Source organism: Zalophus californianus, chromosome 17 (genome assembly GCF_009762305.2).
Source record: "Zalophus californianus isolate mZalCal1 chromosome 17, mZalCal1.pri.v2, whole genome shotgun sequence".
NCBI lineage: Eukaryota > Metazoa > Chordata > Mammalia > Carnivora > Otariidae > Zalophus > Zalophus californianus.
Window position 1 is genome coordinate 3,919,810 of NC_045611.1, and position 13,173 is coordinate 3,932,982.

A 13,173-nucleotide genomic window follows, 5' to 3' on the forward strand; every position below is an offset into this window, starting at 1 on the left:
TGAGCGGGGTGGGGCAGACCACTGGTTCCTCAGCCCCGAGCCCCAGCCACCTCTGGCCACTGCTCACCTTCGTCCAGATTGCCGATCACGGCCTGCTTCTTCAGGAAATCATTACACAGCTTCTTGTTGAGCCCAAACGCCAGCATGTTGTGAGTGAATGTGCTGGAGGAAAAGACACCCGTGAGCTGGCACCCTTCCTCCTCCCTGGGGAGAGGGAGCCAGAGGAGGGGGGCCCACCTGGAACTGTAAGAAGTGGAAATGAAGGGCAGCTGCCTTGGCCTGCCACCGGGTGTGGGGACAGGAGGTGCGTCCGTGGGGAACTAGAAGCCATGAGGACTGGCCTTCTGGCAGGAGAGAACCCCAGGCTGGCCCTCACCCCCAATGCCCCACCCGGTCAGGACCCCCAGGGTGGGGTCATCGTGGTGCCCTCACCCCAGCTGCCCGAAGGTGATGTTCTCATTGAACCGCAGACTGTCGTTGCGTTCCTCCTGGGTCATGTGGCACCACTTCTCCCTGCAAGCACAGGTGACAGGAGAGCGTTCCAGAATGCTGTCGCGTCCCCCACCTCTCACCCCCCTGCTCTGATCTACAGGGGGCACCCCAGTGTTGCCTCCCTGACACGGAGTGAGGAGCACCTCCCCTGAAGAGCTGTTTGATCTGCTTTTCCATAAAGCCTGCCCAGGGTTCTGACACTCTGCCTGATGGGCCCCAAATACAAACTTCATCACTTCATCCTTCCTGAGATGAGGAGATCCAAAAGCTCATACGCTTCCTACTGACCCAGAGATGACGTGTGCTTAGTGGCTGCCCAGAGCATTCTCTAGGAGACAAGAACACCATCCCCCGCGTCCTTTTCTGTGGCTCAAGGATGGGAGGTCCCAGGGCCACTGGGGAGGCAGGATGACCTGCAGAGAGGACAGGGCCCTGCCAGCGTCCCTGGGGGGTGGGAGCAGAGAACCCGTCCGGGAGGCCCTCAGGCCGGTGCTTCATCTGCAGGCCTCCCAGGCTCTTTGGAGGGGGCAGTGTGCACAGCCTCTCATGGCCGGGAGGCCCAGGGAGGAGGGGAGGCTGCAGAGGGCCACACTGTCCTGTCAGGCGGGGTCTTGGCTCTGCTGCATTTCCCAGCCCTGACTTCCTCAGAGGCCAGGTTCATGTTCCACGCCCCTCCCCGGAGCACAAAGATGAGACCCCGATCTTCCCAAAGGCCCCCCGGAACTTTCCTCTCCTGCCCCCTCCCCGCCCCCCCCCCCCCCCCGCCGCCGCCGTGACCACCGTGAAGACGGCACAAGGTGCAGAAACCCCAAGAGAAAGAAACGCAGTCTGTGTGCAGCTGCCCGGGTGGGACTCTGAAGCCTGGCTCTGTCCGCTCCCCATGGAGGGACACGAGCGGGCGCAGGCTCTGGGGCGGGGAGGGCGTTCTCAGAGCCCCATGAACTCTGCGTCCTGATGGAAAGCCACCTCCATCAGCTTGCTGCAGGTGCGCTCGCTCCCTCCCCTGGTGGAGCACCCCTGTCTCGAGCAGATGGGGGACTCATCCCTGGCCCCTCTGTCTACCTGAGAAGCGGGCTCCTTGCAGGGGCAGATGCAGATGCGGAGGAGATGCTCACTTAAGCCCCCTGCCCCTTAAAGATTAAGCTCTGGGTGAAGAGTCTGACTCAAACAAGGTTAGGAGAGAGAGAAGAGACGAGGGAGAGGAGAGGCAGAGTGAGGGAGTGAGGGGTGGGGGCAATGGAGAAGCCAAAGGAAGAGAAAAAGAACCGACATCAAACCTTAACTGCTTTCCACCTGCCGGGCCCAGGGCCACGTGTGCTGCTGTGGCTTAGCAGGAGGCCACAGGACGCCAGGGGCAGATGTCACTCCCAGCCTCCTCGTGCCGAGGACAGGACGCCCACGAAGACAGCCAGAACGTGCTTCCGGGCGTGACGCTAATCCCATCCCATTTTGCTTCCCGCCCTCTTTCCCCCAGTCGGTTACCCTTAGGGTGGTCCAGGCACATAAATCCCCACACCACCACCAGGCCTGCTGTGTACAGTTCTGCAGGTTGTGCGATGCACAACCCCACACCACGTGGGAGTGACCCAGCGGGCCTAACCCTCCTGACCTGGATGAGAAGGAGATGCTCTTTGCCGTGGCTAGGCCGGGAGGTGGGGCATTTAATCTGACCTCTCAAGAAAGAGGTGGAAGGTTGTTAGCACTCAGCGGGTCAGGTGCTGCCTGCAAGCCAATCAATTCCTTAAAACTGAGATCAATATCCAATACCAGTCGAGGTCTAATCCCATACAGAGGGCAGGGCATGTGTCTAGACTGCCACAGTGGGAATTTGGATGTGAGCAATAGACGCCTTTGGAAATGGAGGCCTTTCTGCCTGAGTATCATCAGCCGAGTTTCCCGAAGAGGAGATATGATGCTGGAGGCACGAGGTTGCCCAGGGACCCAGAGCCCACCCTCCCACCCCAATCTCGGAGGAACATTTGCCCCTCTTCCGGCTGAGGCCCAGGGCACGTGTGAGTGTCCCAGTGGGGCAGGTCCGAGACGTGTGGGGTCAGACCACGTCTGCTCTGGGGAACAGGGCCTGTGAGGCCCAGAGGCCGGCACTCCCTCATGGGCTTGGAGGCGGCCGCGGTGCTCCAGCTCTCCTGGGCCTCAGCCGCGGTGCTAAGCAACCGGGCCCCTGAAAGGCCGCGGTGAGTCATGCTCCCACCCAGAGAGACTGTGGAGACGCAGGGGCTTTGTACTAAAGGGGGTGTCCATTATGCCCAAATGCTCCTTTTATAGCCATAATAAGGCTGCGTAAGAAACAAGATTTCTCATAAACAATAAGCACTAAAAATATATTACTGATTAAAGGAAGTGTGCTCTGGGAAATGTCCTGTGAAGAAACAATCATTGTATCAGAAACTATTTTGAATCGGCAGGCCTTTTGCTCCAAAAATATATTACAAAAGACATCTAATGAATACAAAGGTCAAACGATGAGAGACCCCACTCGGGGCTCGAGGAAAAGAGCGCTGTTCTAGGCCCTTCTCTTCAGGGGACCCCCTCACACACACACACAGGCTCCTCACCACGGCACAGCTGGCAAGGAGGGGGCAGCCATCCTTCCTCCCTGACCCCCCGAGCCTGTCCCAGGGGCGGGGGACGGTCTGCCAGACCCCGGCACACCTCTGAGCCTGGCTGCAGAGAGGAAGAGCCTCTGGGCCCCTCCCCGCCACGGCTTTGTGTCACGACCAGATTACCAAGCATGAAGTCAAGGGGGTGGGTTCGAGGCCTGCTCAGGAGGGGCTGGAGTGGCCAGTAGAAGGCTGGAGCCGCTCAAAATCGGACTTGGCTGCTCACTCTCTGAACTCACACTGGGCCTTGCAGGGTCTCGAGTGCCCTCTCTGTCTCCTGTTCCTGATGCTCTGTCCTTGGCGAGCCCCCACCCGCCACCGGCCTGTCCTGGCAGTGGTACCGGGCTGCCCCTGCGTCTGGGCTCTGCCCGCTGCAGCAGCTAGCACGCGGCTCCCGCCTTGAGGTGGCTCTGGCGGGGACCCCCGGCCCTGTAACATGAACAAAGTCACGTGGACACACACCTCTTCTTCTCCTCCTCTCCAGCATCCCCTCTGGAGCGGCAGCAGAAACAGGTAAACAGAGGAACATGTCAAAGTCATGCAAGATATGTGGATGGAAAAAAGAGAACAGCGAGAGAGGAGCGTTATTACAGGCAGAAACAGAGAGACGGAGAGAGACGGGGTACTCGAGACCCTTGATCCGCTAGGAGCCTGACAGCTACATAAGCAGCAGGAAACCCCGTTCACCTACAAGCATCTAAGCGCTTCCTGCAGTCTGGTTTCCTGGCAGAGCATGGGATTCTCTCTCTAGAACCCCCGGGATGGCTTCAGCAGCTTCCCCTCCGCGTGCTCCCTCTGCCTCCCTCAGGAGATGCAGCTGCAGCGGCCTGCAGGCCGTCCTGCCCCGCTAGGGTGTAGCTGCCCCCCCCCCCCCGCCCAGACAGAAAGACTGCACCTCAGACCCCCCAGCGCTAGTGCACCGGCCATACACAGCAGGCCCCGGCTGTCTCCTGCCAGGGAGGAAGTCCGAGGGGGTCTCCCCATTAGAGAAGGAGAGGTTCATGACTGGGGGGAGGTTGCCAGTAAGGGGACCCAGGACTGGGAGGGCTGCTGCCCTCTCCTGCCCAGCCGCTAGACACAGCGGGCACAGAGTGGGAAGGGCCACCAGCCCTCGCTGCCACCCTGTGCGCTGTGTGATGGTTTACAAAGGGGGTCTTCTGACGTGGCGAGACTAGCGTCAGGGAGCCTGGGAGGGTCTCAGGCTGCAGACCAGAGCACTAAGCTGAAGGCAGCAGTTGCATCTCCCCAGACCTTAGCTCTCTCGAGCTGAGTCTGTGGGGGGCGGCCGGCCCCGCGCCCCAGAGTCTTGTGGTGGTTCCTATAGTGATAGGCAGAGGGGTGGATCCTTGGGGGTCCTGATGGTTGCATTCTGGGGGAGTGTGCGTTTTGAGGAGGGTCAGGCCAAGTCATGCCAGAGCCCAGGACAGAAAGCGCTCATGCAAGCTGAGGAGACCAACCCCCTCCGCCGCCCCAGCCAACCACAAAGCTGTGCGTGCCCAGGACCCTCCAGGCAGCTCGCCGGGCACTGGGGCCAGAAGGAGCTGAAGAAGAGACCGATGCACCGACTCAGCCATCCTTCCGTTCTCCTCTGCAGAAACCGGACAAAAAAGCCAGTCCCCGGTCCTCTGCCCCAAGGCAAGGCGGGCCCAGACGCTGCTCCTACCTGGTGGTAGGAGACCGCTTTCTTCTCTCATAGTGGACGGCGTCAAAGAAAGCCGCGTTCCAAAACCTCAGCGTGTGCCTGTAAGACAGAGGCGTGTGTCAGTCCTCTCCAGGGAGGCAGGTCTCGGCACAGGAGGGATAAAGGCACACCGTTTCCCACCACATCTGCAGGACCTTCTGACAAGTCAGAGAGAGGCAGAGCAGGGAACAGAAAAATGACCATGTGCCTTTGTCCCAAACCAAGGCGGCTCCCTGGGCTCCCGGCCAAGGGTCACATCTCTCCCAGGATGAAGGTACAACACAGAGGCGGGTAAATCTCGCCTCCATCTGGTCAAAACCGAAGCCACCACCTTTGGGACGTGAAGGCCGTCTTCTGCTTCTCCACCCCCGCTGGGCCTCCTAGAGGAAGCCGGGGGTCTGGGGACACCTGCTGCCTGGGAATTGGATCTACTAACATAATCGGGAACCCAGCGCGGACAGACCGCGTGCAGAGAACAAACATGTTCACAGGGACACACAAGTAAGAGACGTTCTTAAAGATCAGGGCTCAGCCAACTACGCCACTGTGGCCTTTGAGGGAGGGGCACGTCTGACACCCTTTGGGCTCCAGGGGCTGGCTCTCTGCCTACTTGTGGGTGAATAGAGCACGGTGATGGAGAGGCTTCAGCGGGACGAAGGCAGCCCAAACCGTCATCCACAGAGCAAGACAGAGGGCAAGGGCTCCCATGACCGCCGGCCTCTCACTTTACTCATGACCTTCATTCCTAGATGTTCACATAAAATAGCTTCATTGGGATATAACTCACGTACCATAAACTCAGTCTTTTAAAGCACACGATTCAGTGGTTTTTAGTATATTCAGAATTGTACAACCATGACCACTGTCTCCTTCCAGAACCTCTTCATCCTCCCCGTAAGGACACCCCATACCCGTGAACTGTCCCTGCGCATCCCCTGCTTCCCTCAGCCCTGGGCAACCACTCAGCTACTCTGTCTCCAGGGATTAGCCTATCCTGAATGTTTCATATAAATGGCATCATCCACCACGGGGTCTTTCGTGTCTGGCTTTTTCACTCTGCAAAATGTTTTCCAGCTTCACCTGCATCTCAACTGTCAGCGTCTCACTCCCTCCCGGGTCTGAAGAAAACCACGTGGTAGGGATATATCGTGTTTTGCGTATCCACACATCACGTGTCCCTGTCCGTGGACATCGGGTTCTTTCCAGCTTTGGGCTATTAGGAGCCTACGTGCATGAGTCTTGTTCTCAGTTCTCTTGAGTACCTGGCTAGGAGCGGAGCTGCTGGGCCACGGGCCGACTCTCCACTAACATGCTGGGGAGCTGCCCGGCTGTTCTGCACGGCTGCTGTCCCCTTTCCATCCCCACCGGCAGGGATGAGGGCTGCAGTTTCTCCACACCCTCACCCACACCTGCCACGGTTCTCCCTCTTTATTCTGGCCACCCCGGAGGGCAGGGGCTGGGGGTGCGGCCCCGCAGGTTGGGGAGCGGCCTTACCAGATGGGCTGCTGCTTCAGGTGCGTGTACAGGTAGACCTTCTCCCCCTTCCTTTCTTCCTCCGGGCTGCACACGGTCACTGCGGGAGGGCAACAAAGACTGCCCGTGGCCCCGGTTGCTCCCACATGTTGGCGAACCCCTCAGTGACCCTCCTGGTCGGCACCGCTTCTCCCCAAAGGTCACAGAAACGCGCAGTGGAAATTCCAAGACCATTTGCCCGCCGCCCACGGCCGGGAAGGACACTCCTGCCGCCTTGGCCTTGGGAACTCCTTCTGAGGGAATGGTCCCTGGCACAGCTCCCCCACCCCCAGCAATCCGTTCCTTCACTTCCCTGAGACGTGAAATTTGGTTCACGAATCCTCTCCCCAGAGAAGAGGCTTCCCCCCGAAAGTCACTAGGCGAGTCCAGGCCAGGGTGGACAGAAGTCGGGAGTCATCAATGGCAGCATCTCGTGCCCCGGCGGGAGGGGCCCAGAGGTTCAGGGACCTGTTTGGTGGTGCTACCAGTTACCGGCGGGGCCGGTCGAAGACCCTGTGGGGCCTGGCTCTGCGACCAGTGGCGCTGTTGTGGCCACAGCCAGACCTCCGCTGGGCCCGGAGAGCGCTGGGAGGCACTCACCAGTCTTCTGCGGCTTCTCCCTGGGCTTGTTCTCTTCCTCCCTGGGGGAGAGAACCACAGCAGTGACAAAACAACCCCCCCCACACACATTTTCTCAGCTGAAGGGAACCGGTCTAACCTGGCTGAAGGATTATGTCTCTTAGCAATGGCTACATTGCATGTGGTTTCCTCTGCAAAAGTGTTAAGTCAGTGCAATGTTTACCAACTGCCGATCTTCCAGAATTAAGGAGATGCGGCATGGAGGCTCCTTTGCACCATCTTCTCTGAATCCAAAACTGCCTGGACCAGATGAGGAACAAAGCCAAGTCACCCAGCTGTAACCGGCCATCGGAGGGTCACTGGGGACTTTGGGGAGCCCAGGGTACTCTCTTGCTGACGTGCCCCCTTTCTTGGGAGGTCTTGGCTTCAACACCGCATTCTCAAGCACCTGGTCCCGGCGGGCTCCTGAGCTCCCGCTGCAGAACGGCTGTCCTGGGGAACAGGGGTCTGTCCCCTGCCTACCTGGTTCCCTTCACATGCGCTCTCACCACACTTCCAGGAGGAAGGGCCAGGGAGGGTTTGTAATTACCCTCCTGCCTTCCAGCAGTTTCCACATGCTCCCCATCCGTCCTAGAAAACCCCGAGCCCCAGGACATCCCTGCCTGTCAGCCAACCCAACAGCATGTGCGAACCACAGAAAACTCTGGGGGGTGGAGGGTCAAGCTGTGCTTCTCAGGAGCTGCTCACGGGCCCCTAAGGTCACCCAGGGCAGCCAAGTGGACTCCCCCACGGCCAAGCCACAGCCTCCCTGTCACCGCCACTGGCAGGCGGAACATGGCCTCTGCCTTCGGCCACACCTGCCCCTCCCCCCACAGTCCACCTGGTGACACTTACTCGTGTTTCCTGGCCAGGGGTCCCTTCAGCTTGGTCTCCAGCCCCCCGAAGAAGCCCTTGACGTTCTCTGTCTTGGCTGATGTGTTCTTCAGCAGCCGCTCAGCAATGTCCTTCTTCTCCACCAGCCAGCTGTTGGCGGATTTCAGGTAGGAGTCGATGCCCCCCGTGGGCTTCTCCCTGCACTCGGAAGGCAGCAGGTGCGGCTTACCTGGAGCGGGGAGAGGCGGAAGGGAGCAGGAATGGCACCTCGCTGTGTGGCAGGAACAACAGGGCGCCGGAGCCTCTGGGTGGCAGCGGCGGCCAGCAAAGGCCCCAAGATGCCACCAGGGGAAGGTGGAGGGCCGGGCCTCTGGGGGCCACAGCTAACCATCTACTGTGTACAGAAAGGCAGCCAGGCGCACCCGGACCAAAGAAGAAACAGGAGAGGACCCGGCCCTAAAGAAGCTCGAGGACCTGGAGGAGGGGAGCAACACACACACAGAGCTACACCATGGTGTTGGAGGCCAAGGGTTACAGGGGGACCAAGAGCCTCTCCCTGTGCCGGGAGGAGGCATGCCGACTCCAGACAGGCTCCGGGCCCCTGCTGTGGGCCTAAAACTGGACGAGGTGGGAGTGGGCATCCCGGGAGAGAACAGTAAGGCCAAAGGTCTCCCACAGACCAAGGTGCACCCTGTGGGCCAAAGGGTCTCCTTCAGGGTCTCCTTCAAGTCAAGGTGCCCCTGCAGATCAAGGCCCTACTTCAGGTCAAAGACACCCACTTCGGGTGCCTGGGTGGCTCAGTCGATTAAGCATCTGCCTTTGGCTCAGGTCATGATCCCAGGGCCCTGGGACTGAGCCCCGCATTGGACTCCCTGCTCAGCGGGGAGTCTGCTTCTCCCTCTGACCCTCCCCCCGCTCATGCTCTCTCTCTCGCTTACACTCTCAAATAAATAAAACCTTTAAGAAATCTTAAAAAAAAAAAAAAGATACCTACTGTTCAGAGCCTTGCAGGTCAAAGGACCCCCTACAGGTGAAGGTGCTAAGTGTCCCCTACTCATCTGAGCTGCTCTGTGCACAGAGGTGACTCCCACTCCTTTGAGGAGGAGCCACGGTTTGGACGAGGGGTTCCCATTTGACCCAAAGGTCTGGCATGAAGGGCCCTCCCAGTGGTGGCCTGGCCTGGAGCTAAGGCAGTCCGACCAGCTGTCGCCAGCAGAACTGAGGCACAGGGAGGATGGGCGGTGGGAGCCGGGGGGGGGACGGAGTCAAGCTGCAGAGGACGTGGGGTTTCAACACAAGAGCAAAACCGTGCATCCTCAGAGGGGTGCGAAGGGAGGCTGTGCTTACCGCCACCCTGACTCAGCTCTAGAGCACGTGTGGGCCCCCGGCAGCCTTCTGCTCCAGAGGCCTGAACGAGTCCCTGCCATCGCACCCAAGGAACTTCACACAGGGAGGCCTCAAGCTCTGATTACCACCAAGTTAAAGAACAATGAGCCAGAAGAGCTGTCAGACAACGGGATGAAGAACAATCCGCACTTGTCATGAGGGCATCACCAGCCCACACCCAGGGATGCTTTCCACCCCAACACCCTATACTGCTCCTCCCACTCTCTTCAAGAGCCAACCCCATGCGTATTTTGCTAAAATGTGAAAGCGATGTCCTCACATCCAGCAACTCCTGAGTCGACCATGAAATTTCCCACCAAATGAACTTCTTCTCTCATCTCCCAGCTGCCGGGTGGCTTCCTTCCTACCGTGGGTAGGCAGCCTCATGACCCATGATACGGACCACGTGTCTTCTCCTCCTGTTTCAGGAACCTCACTCCTTGTGCACCCCGTCCTAACCTCAGGTTCTCTTGTATTCTGGAAGCCTCACCACTTTGCCGCTAATGGGGAAGAAATCCTCACTTGATGCCACGTTACAAGGTGACAACTCTTGAGTTTCCATGTTTGCCCTCCACAGTGGCCGCGTCCCTGGGCCTTACCAATGTGGTAGTAGGTGAAGCACATGGTCATGAGGTTCTTGGCAGGCCCGAAGTCGTCCATCTGATGACACCTAAAATGACAAGGAAGGTCGACCAGCTAAAGAATCGTTCTACCCAATTCTCTCACTGCAAGCTCCTGAAGCAAGACCGAAAAATTTTATAAATATGTCCACATTAACATCTCACTCCCCGGAGGCTACATAGAAGCAACAAAAAAGAATCCCCAATTGCTTATCTTTTTCAGAAAGATATATATTCGCTGGGATGCATGTCATCACCGGGATCGTCGCTGGGAGGAGGACCACAGGAGCGAGGACAGGGCTGTGAGAGGGGTTCCTTTCCATTTGAGGCACTGTGCTTCTCTACCCTGCTCTTCTGGACTTTTCTCTCCTGTTTAGTTTCTAACCTTGCACAAGTATTACTTAAGAAAAGTCAATGGAATGTAGACAGTGGGGTCAGGGCCAGTTTTATCTTTGAATATAAAAATAATCTAGTCAGAGGCGCCCGGGTGGCTCAGTTGGTTGAGCGTCTGCCTTCGGCTCAGGTCACGATCCCAGGGTCCTGGGATGGAGCCCCCTGTCGGGCTCCCCGCTCAGCAAGGAGCCTGTTTCTCCCTCTGCCCACCACTCCCCACCTCTCGTGCTCTCTGTCTCTCCTCTCTCTCTCAAATAAACAAATACAACCTTTAAAAAAAAAAAAAACTTAAAGAACTAAACCCTGCCAAAAAAATCATAAAAGACTATAAATAAAAGTAAAAACATAAGACACTTTTTAGTTTATTACTAAAAATTATGAAACTCAAATTTTAAAAATTAGTACATATTTTAAAAAGATTATAAAGTTTTTTTCCTTTTTCCCCAACCATACAGAAATACATATGCTCACCGAGAAACGGGGAGATTCTGTGTTTTGGTTGGGTTGGAATTTGAATTTTATTCCTTTTATTGAAGGAAAAATCCAAAGTCAGTGCAGAAGTAAATATGTGTTACCAAGTGTGACAGGTGCCATCTCTGCACAATACGGATTTGTGAGAAGTCCTGTGGGTGGCAATGTCCGGAAGCCGGGGTGTTCTCGGTGCCTGAGAGCATGCTGCACACGAGACAGCTGGGCCTGTCTGAAACCCGCTCCTTCCGTGATGCTTTCCCGTCCCTCCGCCCTTGCCGGCTCCGAGACCCAGAACCCCCCCATGAGGGCCGATCCTCAACTTGGGACATTCCAAGCAGGTGCCAGAAAAAGAGGGATCCTCCCCTTTCCGGTCTTTTCCCTCCAGCCCATGCTCCGTGTCCTTGGGGGCGGGGAATAAAGAGATGAGACATCAAGACACAGGGAATTAGGGTTCCCGAGAGCAGCTATGTCTCTGCTGGGAGGAAAAGGGGAAGGGAACGTAAAGGAGGGGGTTTTCAGGCCTGGAAGGACCAAAGGGACATGGGGCCAAACCACGGGACCAGGACCTGCTTCGGGGCCAGAATGAGGGGACGAGGGTAAGTAGGGCAGAAACAACAGTCAGATCGGGATTCCTCTTCCCTGTGCTTTCCCATTTCTCATCCACAGTGACCCCCTCCCCCATCAGTAAAGCCGCTGGCCGCTTCCCCAAGGCAGACACATCCCCTCCTTTCCTGTTGGTGGGGGGGCCATCACCTGCTCTGATGCAGGTCCAAGATATATGACGTGAGTGTGGCCGTCCCAGGGCCCTGGGGCCTCAGGAGGAGAGAGCCTGTGAGTCACATGGCCCGCCTCCCGCAGCTACACAGATGCAAAGAAGGGCCCTTTCCATCACCCTCCAGCTTCTACCGTGCTGTCTGTGATAAAAGGTTCCAGCAGGGCCTAATTAGCACGCGGGGCAGGCTGAAGTCATCCGATCACATCATTAAGTGGGTGGTTATCTAGTTGGAGATACTTCACAACAAGAAATCCAGAAAAGGCCACATCTCCACAGCAGGAGGGCAGGGTCAACTGCCTGTCATCCCTGCCTGTCCTGACAGCCCTCCTGGAGGGATTTACTCATGCCCAGCTGCTGTCCCCTAACCCCCACTGCCGGGGGAGGCCCCTACTCCCTCCCCAGAGAGGCTAGTACAATGCTGCCTCTCGGTGGATGCTGGGGGAAGGTGGTGTTCAGAGCAAGCGCCCGCCGATGACTCACGTGGCTGTTACGACTGGGTTAGTGTAGGGCAGGAAAGGTGGGGAACACACACTCTAGGGCAAAGGCTTTGAGCTACAGCAACACTTACTCGAACAGGACCACGGCGAAAGACTGCACCAGGCGGTAGAAGGTCGGCTCCGAGACACACTTGGAGTTGCAGCGCTGTGTGGGAACAGGGCAGACACATCACTGGGCAAGCAGGTGGTGGAGGTGTGCTGCAGCTCAGACAGGCGCCAGGCTCCCCACGCTGAGCACCGTTAGACGCAGGGGAGCCGCGAGCCCGGGACGGGAGCTGCCGGGCCCCCGAGCAGAGCACAAGCCAACATTTTCCTGTGTCTCCTTGAAATTTTAAGAACTAGGAACATCACTCACTCCCCTATACAACACAGAACAGTGTGGAGGGATGAAACCCCAGAAGACAACACGGGCCATTTCTGGATTGTAGAGGTATGGGCCATTTCTCTATTTGTGCTGATCTGCATTTTCTGATTTCTCTTGGAAAAATAAACTGTGATCAAAATACTTTTTAAGAAACCAAGAGTTTAAGCCACTTTACAGAAAAAAAAAGAACCTACTACGTATTGACAAAAAGTAATTCTTTTCTGAACTCGCATGGCTGTCACTGCTCTACATCATCTTTGTAAAATTGAATATTGTGGGTTATTGAACAAAACTATGTATGGACATCGTCCACATGCTTGCCCTTAAAAAAGGAACTTTTCTGTAACTGCAAACAGTTGAAAGACCAGTTTGCTCGCTCATTCTTTCTTACGGGGCATCCAGACAAGTGACTTCCCGCTTCCCGCTATTCTAACGAGGCCTATTTGGAACATCTTTAAGTAAGTTCTACTAATTTCTCTGCTGGGTTGTTTCCTGTGGCTTTTCTCCAGAGCGGGAGCAGGAGAGCCAATGAGAAGGGGCCCCACCACCCATGCCTCCCTCCCATCGCCGTCCCCTCACCTGGGCGCTCACGTATCGAGCAAACCACTCGCGGCCCTTTCCGTTCTCACTGCTACAGTACTCTCCAAACTTGGCTTTCTCCTCCTGGTCCAAGTCCTCCCTGGAAGGAACAGAGCAGGAAAAGCAACTTTCAGCCCTCGGCAACAAAGATGGCCAGAGCAGGCGAGAGGCAGGAGAGGGAATGGGGACGTATGGCCCCTCAGCCAAGCGTGGACACCTGACTTACACGGGCACATCCCACCCTCAGCTGGGCCCACGAGGAAATAGGGGCATTTCTATCTCAAAGATGAGACTGGCTCAGAGGATCCGACACAGCTGAGTAGTGAATGGGAG

General features: G+C 57.0%; 1 protein-coding gene across 7 annotated transcripts in view; it reads right to left on the minus strand.

Annotated features, from left to right (window-relative positions):
- KIAA0513 (KIAA0513 ortholog) overlaps window positions 1-13,173 on the minus strand; it is a 71,898-nt gene that overhangs the window by 6,798 nt on the left and 51,927 nt on the right. For 6 of the 7 annotated variants that reach the window (XM_027620015.2, XM_027620016.2, XM_027620018.2 and 3 more), the window contains 10 exons: window positions 12,841-12,940; window positions 11,969-12,042; window positions 9,741-9,811; window positions 7,777-7,984; window positions 6,904-6,944; window positions 6,286-6,364; window positions 4,774-4,851; window positions 3,573-3,602; window positions 433-513; window positions 68-162 (listed from right to left, as the gene is read on the minus strand). In XM_027620015.2, coding sequence (XP_027475816.1) covers window positions 68-162; window positions 433-513; window positions 3,573-3,602; window positions 4,774-4,851; window positions 6,286-6,364; window positions 6,904-6,944; window positions 7,777-7,984; window positions 9,741-9,811; window positions 11,969-12,042; window positions 12,841-12,940 — 857 coding nt within the window. The remainder of the gene's footprint in view (window positions 1-67; window positions 163-432; window positions 514-3,572; window positions 3,603-4,773; window positions 4,852-6,285; window positions 6,365-6,903; window positions 6,945-7,776; window positions 7,985-9,740; window positions 9,812-11,968; window positions 12,043-12,840; window positions 12,941-13,173) is intronic. The other variant, XM_027620021.2, reaches the window with a different exon arrangement.